General features: G+C 37.2%; 1 protein-coding gene across 3 annotated transcripts in view; it reads right to left on the reverse strand.

Moving 5' to 3' along the window:
* GALNT7 (polypeptide N-acetylgalactosaminyltransferase 7) overlaps window positions 1–20,472 on the reverse strand; it is a 34,887-nt gene extending 14,415 nt beyond the window's left edge. For 2 of the 3 annotated variants that reach the window (XM_087936410.1, XM_087936411.1), the window contains exons 1-5: window positions 19,859–20,210; window positions 7,121–7,584; window positions 4,008–4,174; window positions 1,275–1,405; window positions 1,000–1,079 (exon numbers count right to left, since the gene is read on the reverse strand). In XM_087936410.1, coding sequence (XP_087792536.1) covers window positions 1,000–1,079; window positions 1,275–1,405; window positions 4,008–4,174; window positions 7,121–7,584; window positions 19,859–19,984 — 968 coding nt within the window. In that variant the 5' untranslated portion in view covers window positions 19,985–20,210. Of the gene's footprint in view, window positions 1–999; window positions 1,080–1,274; window positions 1,406–4,007; window positions 4,175–7,120; window positions 7,585–19,858 lie in introns of all 3 variants that reach the window. The other variant, XM_026699689.2, reaches the window with a different exon arrangement.
* Window positions 20,473–20,778: the final 306 nt, after the last annotated feature.

Below are 20,778 nucleotides of genomic sequence, written 5' to 3' on the forward strand. Positions count from 1 at the left end.
GGAAGGGGAAGAGACAAGGTTAAGCTGTCTAATCTAATAGATTACCCACTATCTTTAATGCCTTACCCAAATATAGTTTGAATAAATACAGTACACAGGCACACACTACTTTTCCTAGAAAACAAAACTGAGGAACAGAGATTATGAATTAGCAGAATTAAAATTAATGTTGAGAATATATTTATCTTTTCCTGCATAGATTCTTGAAAATTAATTGGCAAAAGGAATGATGTAAATTGCATGGTTTACATTTGGACAATGTGGTATTCTGCTGTTAAACGCATTTGTCTTGTTTGGTTTCATGAGGCAGAGGGCCTGCAAGTGATTTTTGCCAGTTTCTTAAACACGTCATTGATTTTTTAAAACAATATAAAGCTTGCAAATATATTATTTTAACAGATACATTTTTAAACATGTCATGCATTTTTTAAAAACACTGGGCATGATTTAAAGCTAGCAAATATACTATTTTAACAGGTACATTTATGAATTATGTAACACTGTGAAAGAAAAACTAGTGGTCTGCTGTAATTACCCAAACTATTTAAAAGGAAGAAGAGGAAACAATTTAAATAATATCTTTTATTTTTGACAATTCATATGCAATTCTGCTTTGCACATTTGAGGACTACTTTCTTAGAGTTTTATTCTTCATTTCAATGTGGCCTTCGTTTGTGTAAATATGGATATTAACTTCCCAACTGTTTGCATTACAAATGATATTAATTATGCAATTAATGTCGTCAGGAAATAACAGAACTTTAAACTATTTACAGTACTAAGTATACCGTACATAAAAATTGTTAATGCAAGTATTTTTCCTAAATTAGTCTTATAGAGAAAGCATAGTTTTATCAACCAACCTGCAAACTTATATTTGGGTAGCTGAAAAAGTGTGTTAGAAAATTACACATTTTAAAAAAAATATTATCTGCTGGGATACTTCAAAATTACAATGTTTAAAGGATTCCTGAGGGATAGAAATAAGCAAATTATTACCTGTCTTTAGATATAGGAGCTATTAGTGGCACATACCAGTTTACTGCCACCTCACAATGGGCATCAAGGTAAATTAAAACCTTTAAAAAACAAAGAGGAAAGGAGATTTCAATTTAGTTTATATTTTCTTATAAAAATACATGTTGAGTTTATTTTTAAAATGCAATTTTGCAATTAAGAACAGTGGTTACAATAATAATGTGGATTAATATCTGTTAAAAGCAAAATTGAGACTATATGGAAAGAAGGATTTTATTTAGCAAACAGTATTCTACCTTTCCAAGTTTAGCCTTCTGGGCTCCAATGCTTCTAGCTTGAATTAAACCTTCTCTCCTTTCATTTCGAAAAATCTTTACAAGGCCATTCCACTGCTTAATATAATCCTCTAGTCTTTCTTTTAAGTGTTCTATCAAATAATAAAAAGAGGTTTCCATGTATGTTATAAATATTTAAGGTTGAGCTGACAATATAAACTACATTTATATTAAAAACAAACATATATTTGACTAAATATCTGCATTCTCAAAAAAATCAAGGATGTCAGATTCAATGTGTAATTTAGGTATAGTTACTGATAAGTGCACACTTATTTAAGAATTATTTCTTGATTATTCTCCAAAGGTTAATGGCAAATTCATTATGTAAATTTGGTATAACTGCAAGCTCACTTAAGAATTATTTCTTGATTATTTCCCAAGCATAGAACAAATCAGAAAGGCAACATTGAAAATGTAACATTGTAACACTGAAAAATTAACCCGTAATATATCATAGGCATATATTATATTCTGATACTTTAAACTCCTTTACCAACAGAAAGGCAAAAGAAATACTAACCAATTTTCCAGGCATGTCCCAAATGTATATACTGTATGCCATTTTAAAACAATGATTTTAGGAGATTTTTTAAAATTAGGCTTCTGACCAGTGTAAAATAGACTCAATTGACAACAGAACAGTGATAAAATTCTATAGCTGCCCTCAAATCATCAAGACTTTAACTCACAAAATAAAACGCTTCATTTATTAGTACCTAGAATTTATTAGTACATCTGACCCTGAAAATAAGAGATTCTAGGATCCTTAAAATACCTTCAAGACATAGACACAGTTTAACATTTTTTATTTTTTCAACACCTTTCAAGATATATTTAGTCCTTATTTCAATTATATTAATAAAGGGATACAGCAAATGTAATGCACCATTTACATGTCAATTAAATATATGCATGTGGAAAAAGTACACTTTACAAAGGAAATATATTTATCACTACCTCAAATGCCTAAAATTATAATCAAGTGCATTAGATGAGGAGTAAATAATTAGAACAATATTAGAGAGGATCTGCAGGAACCTAAAACATCAGACATTTAATTTGTTCTTTGTTATTGAAGTTATGCAGTCACCATGCCCTGCTCATACAAGGTCTCCAATAACTTTCAGAAATATTATAGATGCCTATGAGTCTAGGAAGGGGTTTTAAAAGATTACAAAAAACTGGACATCAATTTGTGAAAAACAAACCATTGCGGTGGGCGGGGTGCATGTGTGGAGGGTGTGCATGTGCAGACGGTGTGTGTATGCATGGGGGCAGGAGACATGGGTGGGGGTGGGGCGCCTTGAATTTTGGGTATGCACATGCACTTGGGGCATTCAGTGCCCAAAAGATTTGCCATCACTGTGATATGGTGTGGTATTTTGCTTTTAAACCCCCAGTCACTTTTTATATAAACTTGTTAAATAAATAAATAAGTTAAACAAGAAAAACAAATCTTTACATGGGATGTACTTAATTTTTTTTCATGTCTGTCTCTTATGATAATTAAAACTACAAGAAAATATTTGCATTGATTTCTATTTTTTTATTGGAATGTTATGTTTAAAATACTATATTAAAATAGTCATTCACAATTCTGTGTAATCTCTAATTGTTCAATATAGCAAGGAATTATGAATTGGGATTTTGAAGAAGATAAGCATACCCTCTCAAATGCAAGAAAATGCAATGACTGAAATATGTATGATATTATTTAAATTGCTACAGCCATATTTACTTTAGTCATCTACATGGTTTACACAACTGCTATAATCTTCCCAAGTTCTTCATACTATATCTTAAAAAAATCTAATGAAATCTGTCTAACTGTACATACAGCTATCTACAGGTATAGTCCTCAATTTACAATCATTTGTTTAGTGACCGTTTGAAGTTACAACAGCACTGAAAAAAGTCACTTATGACCATTATAGCATCCTCATTGTCACATCAAAATTTGCACATTTGGCAACTGGTTCATATTTATGACAGTTACAGTGTGCCAGGGTCATGTGATCACTTGTTACAATCTTCTGACAAAGTCATTGGGGAATATTTTCATTTAACAATTGTGTTATTAACTTAAGAACTGCAGAACATAGCTTACAAGGCAGGTCATAAAATGGGCAAAACTGACAACAACTGTTTCGCTTAGCAACATAAATTTTGGGCACAATTGTGATTGTTAAGTCAAGGACTACATTTATTAACTCTTCCTGAAAAGGTTATTGATTTAGGCTATCCACTGGATCCACCATTACTAATCTATTAACCATGCTCCTTATCCAATTCAAGGTCTTCAATTCAATTCAATTAATTCACACAATACAACTGAAAATTGAAAATAATACCTAATTATCTCATTTATCAAACTGAAACCTTATCTAGAAGTTCATATTGTAGCAACATATAACGCAGTGCAAAATAATTGAATAATGATATATTTATAAAGACCTAGTATTGAACTTATTTCATCTAAATGATATTTATGGGCAGTAGAAAGAACACAAATTCGTAGTCACAGTGACAAGCATTCTGTGACATCTAAAGTTTAAGAGCCCAATACACTCCTCAAATTACTTTCTAGATAGGAACCAAAAGAGCGAGATAACAACTCAGTATTTTGGCTACTCAAATTTTCTAGATAATGCTATCTAACCTTGGTTTCATACTGATGTTAAATGCATTTACCTTTATTACTAAAATCATCAATTAAAACAATTTCAGCCAGATATTTTCTTGGAGTTCTTTTAATTACGCTATGAACTGTCCGCATAAGTGTAGACCACCCTTCATTATGGAAGACAATGATAACGCTGGAGGTGAGAAGGTTTTCATCATAGTGCCAATATTTGCATCTGCAACAGACAATTTTGTTATAAATTTTTTATGAATACTTATGACCAATATTAATTTCAGTAAAATTAATTTCAATAAAAAAATAAAATGAATAGAAATACAAATTCAGAAAAATGGTTGTAGTTGAAAATTTAGCATCTATCAGTTCGAAATTTTTATTAATGTCTCTTGCATATGATCTATTAAATAGGTCAAAACTCCATTTTCACCTTTGTAGCAGCTTACCCATTAAGGGAAAACCTGTTTTTATTTACAGCATAAAATTATATACCAGTTTATTTTACCATATTGTGAATCAACTGAAGTTTTAAAAAACTGTCCAGGTCTTCTTTCAGTCTGTTTCCACTGGTAACTATATAGCAATAATATATAATGATTTGCCATTGCCCTTCTAGTATATCCCATAGTCCTGGTATTTTCTGGTGACCAAGTACTGATTAGATCTGAGCTTACCTTCTAAGCCAAAACAAGATCCAACAGAAGTTGCCAAAAATATTATCAAGGACTTCAAACTAGTTCAGTTTTGCCTTTGTTTTACTGACTAAAGCTATCACTGTTTTAGTTCCATGCTAACATATTCCTATATCTAATTCAATTCAGAAATACTACTAAAAACAATTCTATCAACTTCTGCATCTTGACATGAAATTGGGGCATGGAAAAGAGAGGGTTGACCTGTTCTTCCAAGCACCTGAGGGCAGGACAAGAAGTAACAGATGGAAATGTATCAAGTCTAGAACCAAGGAGAAATTTGCTGACGATGAGAACAATTAATCAGTGGAATAGAGCTCCATCCCTGGAAGTTTTTAAGGAGAGATTGGACAACTATTTGCCTGAAATGGTATAAAGTTTCCTGCTCCAAGGTCCATTCTAACTCTGTTATTCTATATTCTTTTTCTCTTCCCCATTATTCAAAGTATCCAGAATTTTAAAAATAAGGTATTATAAGCAAAAGAATTAAGACAATATCTATACCAGGCAAGTATTTATTTTATTTTAAATAAATCGTAAGCATACCTTTCTAAAAAAAATCTCATTGATAAATTAAAATGTCTACTACTATCAAAACAAGTTCACAAACACTTTAGAGTTTAATGTAAAAAACCCATCTGCTATTTCACAGAACAAAAGTGACATCTAGTGGCATCTACCATCAAAAAGCATGTTATTATACTTTGCATCACCATGTCTACAAATATATTTATAAAAAGCCATAATGCCATTGCCAATTGTCATTTATTATTATATGAAAACGAGCAAGGATGGTTAACAACTATTTCACATTTAAGACCGAATACTAATATTGTAGTTATGATATAATTGCACTTACATGCATGTTTGGTATTAAACCTACAATCATTCTGCCACCTAGTGTTAAATCTTTTATGAGAACAAAGATTCTATTTTAACAGTACTTTAGTTGCTACAATGGCAGTGAGTGCATTATTCAATATTTATTTTTATTTAGTTGATCCTGCCCTTGTTTTTTGTTTACAAATATTCTTATCTTCATTCCAGTGGTGGGATTCATTTTTTTTTTACTACCAGTTCTGTGGGCATGGAAAGGGAAGGATAGTGTAAAATCTCCAGTCAGAGATGGAATTTGCCAGTTCTCCAAACTACTCAAAATTTCCGCTACCGGTTCTCCAGAACTGGTCAGAATCTACTGAATACCACCTCTGCTTCATTCCATGCCTACATATTTTGAGGCATTTTTAAGCCAGAAAATTGTGTGTATCAAATGCTCTATTTATGTGCTTTTTGCAACATACACACTACAGGGAAAATTCTTGCTACAGGGAAAATTCCATATGCTTACATCTATACAATATTGAACCGTAATGTAGGGATTTTTTTAAAAAATGTTTTACTGTCAGATGATAAAAGCTCTATACTTTAGTATTTGTCAAGCTCAATAGTGGAGCTAATTTGCATCCAGTAAAATACATTTCTATCCCAGAAAGACAATATTTATTGAATTAAAATATTTGCTTATCCAATACAATGCTATCCTATCTATCTTAGGTCTCCACAATTTCAAAATTTCTCACAGGCCTATGATCAGGATTGAATCCATGCTCTCTGAAAAAATTCTAAATGCCTATTTATGAATTTGGGGCAGTAGAAGAATTTGAAATGTTACTCATTATTTATGTTTATGTGAGAATTATGTATTATAACAGGTATCGCATTCCAAACCAGACTGAATGCCAGAAAGTTTTAAAAGACTTCTATACTATATTCTAAGAAAGAGAAAGATACTCTTTGCAGGTATTTACAAAATCATTCTTGTAACAAAATAAGACAGAATATTGTTATATACTCAGTAGAATATTTTTTGCCAGGATCATTCAGCTTCTTTAAGGAACTGCAAACTGGTCCTACACTACCTACTCCCAACTTCAAAAGCACATTTTTGTCTTTGAACGTAAAGTACTGCAGAGCCATCATGAAAAACACACTGCAGAAAAGAATTTGGCTTGCTAACAATAGTATAATCAAGAAGTTGACAAATGCCTTACATTAATTAAGTCTTTCACAAAAGGATAAAAATTATTTTATTTTATTTTATCTACTTAGAAAAAGACACAATTTCCTCAATGAAAATATAATGCTGATGTAATTCTTGTATAAATAAGTCGCATCAACACTATGAAAGCTTTATAGAAAAAGTTTGTAAAAATGTGTTAAATATTTAACCTGATTATTCCTAAATGATTTTCAAAGTAATAAACAGCACATGTCATAAAATTATCATCAACAAAATATGCATTGTAAAAATTCCATGTTACAGTATAGTCTTGCCCGTTTTTGTTAATAAGTACGAGGGATTCTATTAATTTTCTCCTCCCAGCAGTAATATCCTATTAGAATGGTGTCATCAGTTTTACTGAAATTATATTACTCTTGAATAAATATAAAACAGAGGCAAAACTAAAACTTACTCTTCTTGACGTAAATCATTAATGCTCCGATCTAGAGAGATCATATCACTTGCTACCATGTTGAACCCAAATTCTTTAATGCTGGCTTGAATAGATTCTTTATATTCTGGTCCTAAAACATATGGCTTAGCTTCCTCACCAGGACCACCTATAACTCCATGGGATTCAGGTTCTTTGAGTTCAAAATTACCAAGAATTCCAGATCGCAATACAGGGTCATGGTAGATATTTGTCTGTGGCTTAAACGTAAGATACTGTCTCTGCATAACATTTTGCTGATCATTCTTTTCACCAGCATGAGGAAATCTCTCGTTTTTGGCCTTATTCCTTCGTCGAATTGATTCCAAGTCTACTTCCACACCTTCAACATGAGGCCAGGGTAACACTGGCTTAAATTTGTCATTTCCAGGAATTAGACCATTATCTCTATTGTTTGGCATTAGATTGATGGCTTCTTTATAATCCTACACAAACAGAAAAACAATATAAAACAAAGTGAATTAGTTGCACGGCAACTTCAATTTCATTTTTCCACATTATTTTCACTGTCAATTTAACAATATGAATATTCATACAAATTGTTAAGATCAATTTATATCACAGGAAAATAATTACAGAAATTACTTTTTCACAGTCATGTTTTATATCACAAATGAAGGTGAATATACATTTCCCAGGATAATGTTGAAGGAGCCAGTCTGGGTTGGTCACTTGGACCAGAGGTTTACTTCTTCCAAGCTTTTGGAATCGTGCTAGAGCCCATGTTCAGGGAATTCCTCTCTGTGCTTTGGGCTAATCTCTGTGTTGCTATTATTGTAATATTCTGTTATATGGTATTTGGTTGTGTGAGGCTTTTTAGTAGCTGACTGGGATGTTGACAGTCAGCTATTAAGTCATTGGTTGCCATTTCCTTGTGCTGTCAAGGCCTCACTTCCCAAGCATTGATAAGCTAATGGTAAATCAGCACTCCTGTTGACTGACAAGGGACCCATTTCCCAGGCTTCAATCACTTCCCTGGCTGTTTTTGTGCCTGCTCATCCAACATTTTTGATAATTGCAAAATTGAATGTCTGTCCTTGTTCTTTTCAATGTGAGGCTACTAATGAGTTCAGATCTCCTTGTCTGACCACTTGCTTGTGTTCTGCAATCTGTCCTACATAGGCCATGCAGGTGATCCGATATATTATACTGGAAGTATCTCTCACCTCCAAGCAATCTTTGCAACGCATAATTGGTCCTCGTACGGTAGCCTCTGGGTGTGCGCCTACTTGCAGATCTTGGAAGTTGCTTTCTACTGTTTCTGAAATGTTTTTGATGATTGGCAGGGTGTGCCATGTAGTTTTGTACCTTGTTTCTTCCTTTCTTGTAACAAATGTTTGGGCGCCCATTCTGCCTGAATTGTTAACCTGTTCTCCAGGCAGAATTTGGTCACTTCAGAGTTCCCACCAATCTAAAGGGAGGCTTTGTCAGGAGCCTTATTGATCTCTGAAATGTGGGAGGCCCCAACAAGATAGCTCCTAACCTGTTTTTCTTGAGTACAAATGCTAGAGGGCCATTTGGTTTACAGAAGAATTCCTGGAGATGATATCAAAACAGAAAATTGGAGTGATATTGGAAGGAGATGAGAAGGATGTCAACATATAGCGAAAGTCCCTATTCCATACAGTTTAATAGGAGGGGACTTGGACAGTAGAGCTGTTTGTAGGAGCTCCTCTTTGATAGGAAAACTTACTTTTAGAAATTAAATATGCACTTTCACTTTTACTTATAAGGCACGAGAACTAGTTTTTCAAAGAGCATTGAAGATTGAAAAATAGAGAATGCATTGAAATGAATGATGGCATGATTATTTTGAATTTATGAAGTTATTCTGAATATATTGCACAATTATGTGTTTATTATGTTTTCTAGCAATGCAACATGTTTGCTTTGCAAACTAGATTCATTTGATTGAAATAGCATAAAAACATTTATAATAAACTGGAAAAAACTAATAAATCAGGTGACAAATATAGCCTTGCAATATTTTGTTAAAGCAAAATCAACTTTGCAAACTATCTTTGTTCATTTGCTATATATTTCTCTTTTATCTTAAGTGTTCATTCAGTCTATAAAAACAACAAAAATAAATGGATAATAACACACTATGAGATCTTGTTTATAATCCTGTAAAAACTCATAGATGGTTTTATGTAATAATGTATACATGTGAATAAAAATCAATCCTTTAATTAATTTTCAACGTTTAATGCCTTCCACTGATTTTCAACTTTTCATGACGTTCAAATATTTCTAAAGTTGACTATCCAATTAATTTTTCTGAAAATCATGTTAACTCCTTGGTACAAGATGATTTCCATGGCTGCTAAAATAAGAACTCTAAAACATAAAAAGCACTGAGCTCCTACAGATTTGTTAAAATATTTCTGCACATGTAGCACATTTCACTTGGCTGATAAATGTATTTCCCTCTGAGAGTCAATTCAAACAGAGAAGAAAAAGAATATAAAGAATAACTCTTAATTTAATAGAAAAAGTATCCCTATTTAGTATGTGCTTATACTTAAACACAGTAGAAGCCTACTTTTAATGGCTGAGTACAGTAATTAGTAATAGTTTCTCAAAAAAATATACAAGCCAAAAAAATAATAAATATAATCAAATATCCAAAGCAATTGTCACCATGTTACAGAGATTACCGTATATACTCGAGTATAACCCGAGTTTTTCAGCACATTTTTTGTGCTGAAAAAAACCCCCTCGGCTTATACTCGAGTGAGATTCCCTCTGGAAAAAAAATGGTGTGGAGCTCCGGAGCTGGGCAGCCGCTTCCCTGCTTCCGTGTTTCCTTTGCAACTTGTAAGCATGGGGGTAATCGGAAGCAGAAAAGTTCTTGCATGAGGATATATTGTTTCTTCTTTATTTAACTGTTTTTAGGGGGGGGGGAGACCCACCGTCATGTGAGAATGCTCAGACACGAAATCTATCCGCCTGAAAGTAAGTGTGTGTGTGTGGGGGGGATTTTAACAGAGGGAAGACATAGGGAGAAGGCAAAAGCGACGGAAGATCCTTCAGGGGAAACCGAGGGGGAGACTCACCCTTGGTCCAGATGAGCCCCCTTCCCCGCCCCTAAGGAAGCAGAGGCAGCCAGCACGTTAGAAAATTGCCTACTGAAAGGCATGGACTCAGGCAGATACAAGCTTTTTCACCAGTCTTCATCCCATGGCAATTACTTTTAAATCTTTCTATTTAGATGTGTAATTTATGCATTTTTGTGTTTACAATAGTCCTTGTCTCAGCAGGTGGCAGCACATGACTGTGACTATTGGAAGGAACTGGAATGAGAGATTTTTAGGAAAACCCAGACCTATAGGCACTTAGACCTCCTCTAAAAAAAAAAATCTAGGCATTAATAAAAAGCTACTTTTGCACTGCTACCAAGGGAACTACATAGAGCCATATCAATAAAGTTACAATACAGGTAGGGACTGGAATTTTGGTCGTTGAACAAAGCTGGCCTTTAAACAAGACATGTACATGACTGCTTCCCTCAACAACCACAAAGCCAACATTCTGAGTTGTGGTCATTAAGCAATTTCCTGGGTTATTAAGTGAATGGAGTCCCAGGGAAAGAGCTTGGGTGCTTGGGGTGGGAGGAAGACGCCCTGGAAGGGTACACTGGGAGCAAATCCTCATTGGGCTGTAGGAACGGAGCCAAAATCTTCAGAAAGATCCAATTAAGGATTTATGTTGCCTCTGTCCACTGAAATTTTGGGTTGGAAATGTCAGCTCTGGAAGATGAGAATCATGGCAGTCCTTTTGCTCTTGAAGAGCTGCCCTGTGTGGATCTGAGATTCCCTAGGGCAGTCTTTCAGCCTGCCTCATAGAACCCTCCCTGCGGTATTCCCCATTAACTTTCCAAGGAAGCTAGCAGACTGTTGCAAATAGCGATCAGCAAGCACACAGATTGCAATCAGGTGACCACAGGAGGGGAAGGAATACAATGCTTTACAAAAGCCAGTAGCACTTTAACAAGTGGTAAAGCACCTTTTACGAAACCCCTTGTAATTTCAAACAGTCATTAAATGATTAGCCGCAAGTTGAAGATTATATGTAGTTCAAAACAATTTGAAGGCATCTTTCTGTTTTATAATATTCCTTTGAATTGTGTAGCTTTCTTGTGGAAAATTCTATCCACTCTAAGCACTTGCCACTGCTTTCTCCTTTCCACAGGAGCCACCCCTAGCCCATCTACCACAGTAGCCACTTGCAGAGTTTTCCATCCTCCGGAGCTCCCTGACCACACCAATTGCCTTTTGCGCCTTCCCACCTTTGGAAGCAACCATCCCCAGCCTGGCTGTGCTTGTGCTAGGTAGCAGCAGCTGCTCATGAGTGAGCTCGCTCGCACTAATTTATGTATTGATTTATTAAATTTCTATGCCACACATCTAATTATTCAAGGCACTTCCTGTGCCTGGCCTTGTTTATGTCACAGAAGCTGCTTAATCTCCCCATAAGCCTGCTTGTGAGCTACCCAAGATTTGCATCCTCCTGCCAGCTTTCCCACTGACACTGCTTGTTAGAAACTGGCAGGAACTAACTAGAATGTCTTAGTGAACAACACATAATCCTTGTTTAACGAATTGCCAGAATTGCTTTGCTAAGTGATGTGGTCCTGTGATGTGCTTTACAAAAGCATCACATAGCGATGGAAATTCCAGTCCCAGTTTGTTATTATAACTTGAGGACTACCTGTATTGAGACCAGCTATAATAACAGAATGTTGCATTTATTGTTATGTCATACTTCTTCCTGTTATTTATAGTTCTGTGAATTAAAGAGATGTCAGACTGAGCTGGTTATGAGTACTACGTACTTGTTGTGGGCTTAAAAAATTTTTTATCCCTTGGTTAAAATGGATATGCTTACATTAAAAATGAAGGAAAAAGAAAACATTTGAAAGTAGATTACATGAAAGAGTAGTGTTAGCATTTATACCGTGACATAAGTCAATAAATCATAATTATGATTTTTTATAGCAAACAATACCATCCAAGTTCACAGAATACTGAATGCTAATAACTGAATTGTCACAAGGAAACAAAATGCAAAAATGATTGAAACAATCAAACTAATGTTCAGTTTAATGAGTGGTAATTTGAGCCACAATGTTCCAACTCTAAAAGTGATAACAGTATAGCAGTACAATTTAATTAGCTTTATAAACCTCATGTTTTGATGTCCATTAACTGAGCAGAACAGTAGATCATAGGGGAACACCTTTTGAACCAAAGGACCTCAAATGGATTAATTTACAGACTGTGTCCAAAACCAGGGACTCCTGACTGCCAAGGAAATGAAATTTGGGGGAATTATGGCAGCTTTGTTGCTATTGGCTGCTGCTGCACTACTGCGATACAGTCACATGATCCTCATTTTCAACACTGCAATTGTTTCCCAGTCAGCTTCACAGTCCCTCATTCCCTCCCCTATGGTGGGACAGGAAGGAGGAACAGTGACACGGGAACGCCCATGCACCCTTCCCGGCCGGTGCTGCCTAACCTGTCCCATTCTCCCAGCCCTTCCTTGATCTGCCTTCCTGCTTGCTTTCCCCAACTCGTGCAGCACCTCATACGCACATCCACGCAATCTCCCTGAGCAGAACTGCCCCATCATGCACCTTCTCTTACCCATGTGATACCTCTTACACACAATGCTGATCTAAGTCACATGCATGGTAATAGGTGCCAGTAGAGTAGGTTTACTGCATCACTCTACTATTGTCATAGCAATATCCTCCAAAATCCACCAAGTCACAAACTCTCCTCCCAAGCAGTTCAAGTAATTAAGACCAAAAGCGCGCGCGCACACACACACACACAACTGAAGCAGTAAGTTCTCAAGCAAACACTCCTTACAATGAAACTTCCCAAAGAAAATCTGAATCCAGTTTCAAATCTGGAGTCCAGGTACAGGAAAAGTCATCAAGACAAACCCAAGGATCACAACACTAAATCAGGATGCAGGAAGCATGGAGCTGAAGACGACATGCAGAAAAATGAACGGTTGTTTTCACCAACCGCTCTTTTCCTACATGCCTAAGTCATCCACAATCTGGCGTTTCTTATTAGGAGGGCCAAGGCTGTTCCTTGTGAGCAGCCTCACTGATATGCTCTGAGCTTCCCATCTCTCTGGATCAAGTGGAAGTGGCAGTTGTTCCTCATCAGAGGCAGCCTGTTGCTGATGGTCAGAGTTAACCTGCAGCAGCAGTGCCTGTCCTTCCTCTTCTTAAGTAGGCAACTGACAATTTGGTTGATCGTGCCCCTCCCCGACTCTCTGGGCATTCCTGGGGTCCCTGGGTTTCCATGTCTAATGATCCTGGTTCTGGTTCATCCTCCTGATCCCAGTCAGAAACCAATGGGGCCATCACAATGCCCCATGTACCTTTCCTGACCCACATCCCTGGCTCATTGTGCACCCACCCACATCATTCCCAGCCCACATTATCCTCACAGACTGGTTCCTGAACTGCACAGCACCTCTTGCACACTGCCAGCACCTATCCAAACCCATGCCACCCATAACTGGCCCATCTCTCACACAACCCTGAGATCCCCTTCTTGACCCAAACCATCACCCACTTATTACACCCCAATGACTCTCACGGACCCTTCTTGATTTGTGTCACTGCCCGATGTTCTACTCAACCGACACAACGCCTCTTATGCACCATTCCCAACTTCTGCCACCAAAACGCATGCCCTGCCTGACCTATGTGGTATTTCTGGTGCACACCACTACTATTCTCAACTCCTGTGGCATCTCTTGTGCACTCCCTGATATTCACCCCTGAATGAAGATGGCAAGAAGGTTGGAAGTTGCTCCCAGTGCCACTGCTTTTTTGCCCACCTATGGTCATTCTTTTTCTCTGTTTAGTTAAGCAAATATCTCTGAAATGATGTTCCAACAAGGCATGGATTGCCTAGTTAAGTCCTCGGCAGCATAGCAGGTGATAGCAACTAAAATCAACTTGGCGGAACTCAAAAGAAGTTAAGCTAGAGTTGATCTAATTAATAGCTAGATTGCACTCCAGTCCAAACACGAATTATTTTTCTCTATTTTTTTTTTGTTGCCTGAGCAAATGTAATAGCTCTCATAAGCTCCAGTTGAGATGATATTTTACCTAATGTAAAATGCAATTTTACCACCTGTAAAGTACTTCTGGCTGTTGCGCATAAAGATATTTTTACACTAAGGAAATAAAGTATGTGAAATGGGCAGCTATATAAAATGAACAAATGAATAAAAATACTGTAAGATGCCCTGGAATTTTTTTTTTCTATAAACCCTTTCCCAAAATTTCCTCATATACTAGCTTGATACCTGTGCTTCACTACAAAACTATGTGGTCGGGCTTAGTTTTTGGAGAGGAAAATAAGGGAAAAAAATTCTGCCTCTGCCAACCAGCATTCATCGGTATTCATCTGGCTAGCGTCCTATCAGTGTGTGAGATTTGAGGGCTGTTTGGAAACGGAAACAGTATTTGCTGTGTGAGCAAGGAGACACAGCAAGGAGCCTGGGCATGGCTTAGCTCAATTGTTCTGCACTAAAGCTGGTTGATGCTGTGAAACTAAAACTGAAACTCCTCTCCTCTGTTGTGTTTTGCATTTGGAACAGGTTTCTTTTCAGGTGGAGAGGGGGAATAGAACTCCTTAGCATCAGAGCGTGTTAATAATAATGTACAAAATAGTAATGGTCTGATGGTCATTTCAAAAAATCATTTCTTAGTGAGCACCTAGAAGCCAAGAGGAAATTTCATGTTTGTAGGCTTTACGGTTCTGGAGATTTTGTGATGATGCATGAGTGGTATTTCGCTTTTATATATATAGATTAGTAACATATTTTTGAATTTATAAAAAACATTTTTTTTGCTTTTTCAACAATAATCTGCTGAACTTCATGAATCCAGATCCTACAAAAGCTGGTCATAATGGACAGTTACTCTGTTCATTTGGAATAATAAAATCAGATTGGTTTTATATAGATTCTAAATACAGCAAAATGTTGCACTATAAAATTCACACAATTGTTAAGCATGAACATTTCTTTGGCCTGGTCCCATAGGGACTCTGCCAACATAAATTTAGAAGGACTTTTGCAATACTCATTGTTTCAGGATTTCACAAGCTCTTTAATATTGAAAAGCTGTGATTTGTGGCCTTTTTGGAGACTGCTCTTATATTCTTTATACAACAGAAATTATCCCCAGGAGAACTGGAACTGAACCTCTCATGTATCACAATCGATGTTGTTGATCGTGTTGATTGAACACAATTGGTGAAGATGTTTTTTTTTTTTCAGTGAACTACTTGTTAACTAATTTCATGGCACACTGCCCCAAAAGCAGATAGTTCATTGCCAAACATTTACTTTTAGAAAACATACTGTACTGAATGCTTATTTAAACACAATGTCTAGCTATATTCTTTTTCTTGGAATTGAAGCTATGATTATTGAAAAAAAATCCAAAAGTTTTTCTGTAGCATCATCAAACTATGTCTTTTAGAATGCTCATGTTTTACTGGGGTGGGTGGGGGTGAAGGTAGTACCATAAATTAGGCAAAGCAGAAGACTATGCTACATTATAGCAATTCAAGCTTTGATTTCCACTATTTGTTCCCTCAGCATATTTCACCTAATGAAGATAGCACAAAAGATCACCCCAAATCACAATACCTGTAATATCTTTGAAGTCCAGCCCACAATGTTTGATTTTTATAAAAATAGATGCAATTGTTTTTGTCAGAATCTTATTTTTCTTTTATGCCATTAGTTCCATTAAAGTGTTGTGACACTTTTTCAAATGATAAATGATCCAATTACTTTTAATGGCCAAATTACCGTAGTACAAAAGAGGACAAAAAGCACAATGGCCTAGAATATTTAACTCTATGTAATTTTCTCTAGAAATTGATGCACATGCTATTTTGGGATTGAAAATTCATGAAGTTCTACTTACACCTATACTATCCTTCAGGTAAAGAAAACACCAGTAACAAATAATAGATGGATTTACAAGCAAAACGTTAAGAGCACAGACTACTGCTTATTTAGGGGCAATTGAAAGATGTTATTTTAAAGAGACTCAGTGGAAATTCAGCATGTTTTACATGCAGATTTCAGGTTAGGTTACTTGTTCTTCAAATTAAAAAAGATCAAGTACCAGGTGACAGGAATGAATGGACACTTGTCATAAACCTGACACATTTAAAACTAAAGCAAGAAACAAACACACTTGGACGAGCAAGTTAGTCAATAGTTGCTGGATAGACTCATGTCCCGAATTAGTATAAAGTAAGCTATTAGTTTTTTTTTAATAGTCTGCATATACAGATTGAGCCTTTTCCTCTAAGTTCATATTTAAGATGTATGATATGAAAATGTATTTAACACTGTCCCTCCAAGCTGTTTGTGGCTGAAGAAGCAGCTTTTCATTAAATACTCTCGAGGAGCAGTATTCATATCAACAAAATAAGAATGTGTATGTATAACTAATATCAAAGAATAATTTATTATATGCACTTATCTCCTTCATTTTTTTTAAATTTGGGGATAAATTGCATTAAAATATTGTACAACTTCTCAGGTAAGTACAGGCTTTGGAATTTGCACATTGTTAGTATCTACTATTCAAAGATTTTAGATTTTTAAAAATGTAAGTTTGTGGAGCACATTATTGTCTTTAGTGTATAACATTATTGTAAGTTTAAATATGAATTCAATCTGTTTAAAATTATTTTGAGTATTCTTTAAGAATTCCAGCATATACTGTAACTTGTTTTCAAGCTTATTAGAATCTCATTTAGAGTAACACTTCCTCATACTAACTAACATGGGAGCTCATCTTTACCATTTTTATTGCCCTAAGTAGTGTTTGATGAAAAGGAATTTGATACTCCTGACGAAAAGTAAAAAGCCTCACAAAATATTGTGGTTTACATACAATAGTGTCAAAATGCTGCAGTTAACCTTCTGGATGTTCATTTAAAATGGCTTTTTTATATGTACATAATTTAGGCACAAATTGCTTTGGTATTTTGGCTAACACCCCTGTTTTAGAAGGTTCTCTGTATGAAACACTGTATTTATTATAAATTTGACATCAGATTAATTTAAATCAAGGAAATATGTAAATTTTAATTACTTCTTAAAAAGAATGACCAAAGACTCAACTGGAAATAAACAAATTGTGCTATGAGTGATCTCAAGTTATGACAGCAATTGGGACCATAAAAGTCTGCCATCATGTGACCACATTGGTTAGCGATGGCAATGTCTTTGTCTTAACCAAACCCCATCAGTCATTAGGCCAGGACCCAACCTGATCCAAGTCATTCCCAGCCCCAAGCCTGGGTAAGGTAAGGGACTGCCTCCTTTTAAACTTCCCCCACCCACTTATCTCCGCCATCTCTGCCCTTTTGACTTTCTCGCACAATGGAACTCTTAGCAGCAGTGACACTTGCGCTAAAGTAGAACCCTGAGCCTTCAGCAGTCTCAGCCAATCACCCTGGTGCCTTTACTTCAACCCAGTGCTGCTGCAGACAAGCACTGCTGTGCAAAGCAATCAAAAGCACAGAGATGGGGAAGATAGGTGGGCAATTTTAAGCGTGGGTTACAAAAGCACAATTTTGATTTCATGACAGTGGGGTTGCTGCAATAACTGGACTTAAGCACCATTTATTGAACATCACCCTTCTTTGAATGGTTGCTAAATGAATGATTATTAAGCAAGGACTATCTGTATTTATACCATTCTACTGCAAACATCTGAATATATTTCAGATAGAGAGAATTCTGGAATTATTAGATTTACCCTTGAAACACCTTCCCTTTTGAAATTCAGCAGGCCCCTCTACCCTCCTAGCCTCCCAAAGAGCACTGAAAAACTGGCTTTTCCCCAAACACTGGGATAGGGTGAGATGGTGAGTGAGATGGGGAAGAGGATTTTATGAAGGATTTATGTTAGAAGCTTAACGTTGGTGCCATTTTTACGTTTATGATTTTAATATATTTATGTATTGTTTTATTATTATTGTTTTAATTGATCATTGGGAAGCACCCAGATTTTGATATAAGTTGGATGGCTATATAAATGTTTTAAATTAAGATCGATGCTGAAAGCAACCCTAAGGTTGATGGAACACCAATCAGTGTATAGACCATTAGAAATTAAATGTGTTAATTATGCTGGTTGCATATGTTTCAGTCAAAGCTTTGCCATTATATTTACAAAAAAACAGACTACCATCTAGTAAACAAAAACAACTGATGTTTCAGCCACAAAGGACAGCTAAAGAAGTGCAGAAAATGTATGTATGCACTACTTAATTCAAAAAGGCACAAGTGAGATTTTATCCAACTACAACACCCGAACAAATCATCAAATCTGCCAAGTTGCAGTATAACTGGTACCAAAGTTAAAAACCATGTCTTTTACCTTTACCAGCAATCAAAAATATTAATAGTAAGACTATTATTTTGGTTTGGAAAAAGATTTTTAAAATACAGATCTTTTTTTCAGGACTCAAAGAAGCAGGATTAAGTAAACAAACAAAGAAGCAGACACTCTGACATTCACATAATTTATTTCTGAAGTTTAAACATCTACATGTATTGTTTTTTTTAGAAGTAAGTTCGGGTGAACTCAAGAGCATAGCATTGGGCTACAAGTGTGCAAGGCAGCACACAAATGCACCACCTGCTGGACTACAAGTTCTAGGTATGGTAAGAGTACCCATGGAAGTAGGTTGACTCTTTAAATGAAATACAATGCAAAGCCCGCTGGGTAAGGTTTTCTTTTCAGATTACATTTTAATTTTTGCTCTGGGTTGAGATAGGGAGATTCAGGTTCATGTCCATCTTTAACCCTAAAAAAAATCAAGTGATGATTAACTAAATATGATTTGGGGAGAGATAATAGGAAGGAAATATTAAATTAACACCTTAAAGATGAAAAATAAACTGCTAAAGACAGAAATATTCCATTATATTTCCAGCACATTCCCACGGATCAAAAATAGCTTCCAAAGGATACTAATTATTAAACTGCATGTATCTTTCTATAGGAAGATATTCAGAAATGCTAAAAAAAAAGAGAATTTTTTTTAATGACTCTCTGTCTGTCATTGTTTCAGATAGAAGCACCTGTCAGAAGATTCTGTCTTACAGCATATCACTTCTTCCCACAATCTGATGTAAGAGACCTCTTACACCTGCCCTTCAAACTACAATATTACTTAACGGCTTTTCCACAGCCTTTCCAACCCTCCGCACATACTAGTAGGTTGCTAAGGGCCAAGTCCCGCTTCATATAACATCAGCAAAAAAGCATTTAAGCAGGCAATGTCCGGCTGCCTCAACAAACGCCGCCCGCCCGTTGCCACTGCTGGGAGGCCACCGCCACCCCATGGCAAAGGGAGCCCCCAGCCCCAAGCCGCCACTGTCCTTCCGCAGGCCTCGCCAACGCCACAGGCCGCAGCCTGGGCAACAGAACGAACACCAGCCAAAGCCGCCGCCGCCGCCGCCACCGCCCCCTCTCGGCCGGACCCGGATCGAAAGAGGGGTTCGGCCCGACACCCAGGCAGCCGGCGGGAGAGGGCCGTCGGCCGGTGCGCGGAGCCGTACTCCACCTTTTCCCCGCGCAGGCACACCCCCCTTCCCTTTGGCGTAGCCACTTACCCGAACCCTTTCCCCCGGGCTTGGCTCTTCGGCCCGGGGGGAAAGCGAAGACCAGAGCAGCAGCAGCCCCAGGAAGGAACCGACCAGGAGGATGGCGCGCAAGAGGAATCCCAGTTTTAGCCGCATCTTCAGCGTCGGCGATACCGGCTCCCCCAGCCGCCGCCGCCGCCACCGGGATCCCGCTCTCGCCCCCTCTCCCGGCGACTGCTGCTCTTCACTCGTGCGCCGAGCTTTGCGTGTTTCCCCTTCCCTCCTCCTTCGCTGCTGCTGCTCCTGCCTCTCTTTCCCCACACAGGCAGGCGCCTGGCGCCGAGCCCCGCTTTGCTCTCGTTCGCCTCCCCTGCAGCTTCGCTTCTCCTCCTCTCTCGGCCTTCCTCAATCTTCTCCAATTTGTTACCGCCTCTCCTTCCTGGCCTCTTGCAGCTCGCCCGCTCCCTCCCTGTCAAATCGCAAACTTTTTTTTTTTTTTTGGCTCCTCTTCTCTAATACGCCCTGCCTGTTTGTTTTTTTTTCCCCTCCCTAGTTCTCTTTGAATGTTCTGTGTCTTTCCTTCCTTCTGCTTTCCTTGCTAATCTTTCAGCCACCTTGTCGGCGGAGCTAAGCAGGAAGTCACCGCTAGAGCGAAGGCTCCACGTGGCTCATTTACAGCCGCGGGCTTGATTTGGATTGACGCTTAGAGAACTCCAAGTTCTCTCCTGCCCGCTTTTTAACTTTGATGCGTCGCCTTAAGGAGGAGAATTTGTAACAGTAAATCTGACAAAAGTTGGGTAAACGCGGGACTCCTGTTCTCAGCTGTGGTGAGGTGGAAAGAAGGATTAGCACGTTTGCCAATTCTTCCACAGCTGGCCTTTGTCTTTCTTTGGACTTACTTAACACGGGAGAAAATTCGATCAAAAAAGAAACGGCGCGCCCGAGAACTA

The sequence above is a fragment of the Pseudonaja textilis genome, chromosome 6 (assembly GCF_049901715.1).
Source record: "Pseudonaja textilis isolate UNSWEBS1 chromosome 6, rPseTex1.2, whole genome shotgun sequence".
Classification (NCBI taxonomy): Eukaryota; Metazoa; Chordata; class Lepidosauria; order Squamata; family Elapidae; genus Pseudonaja; species Pseudonaja textilis.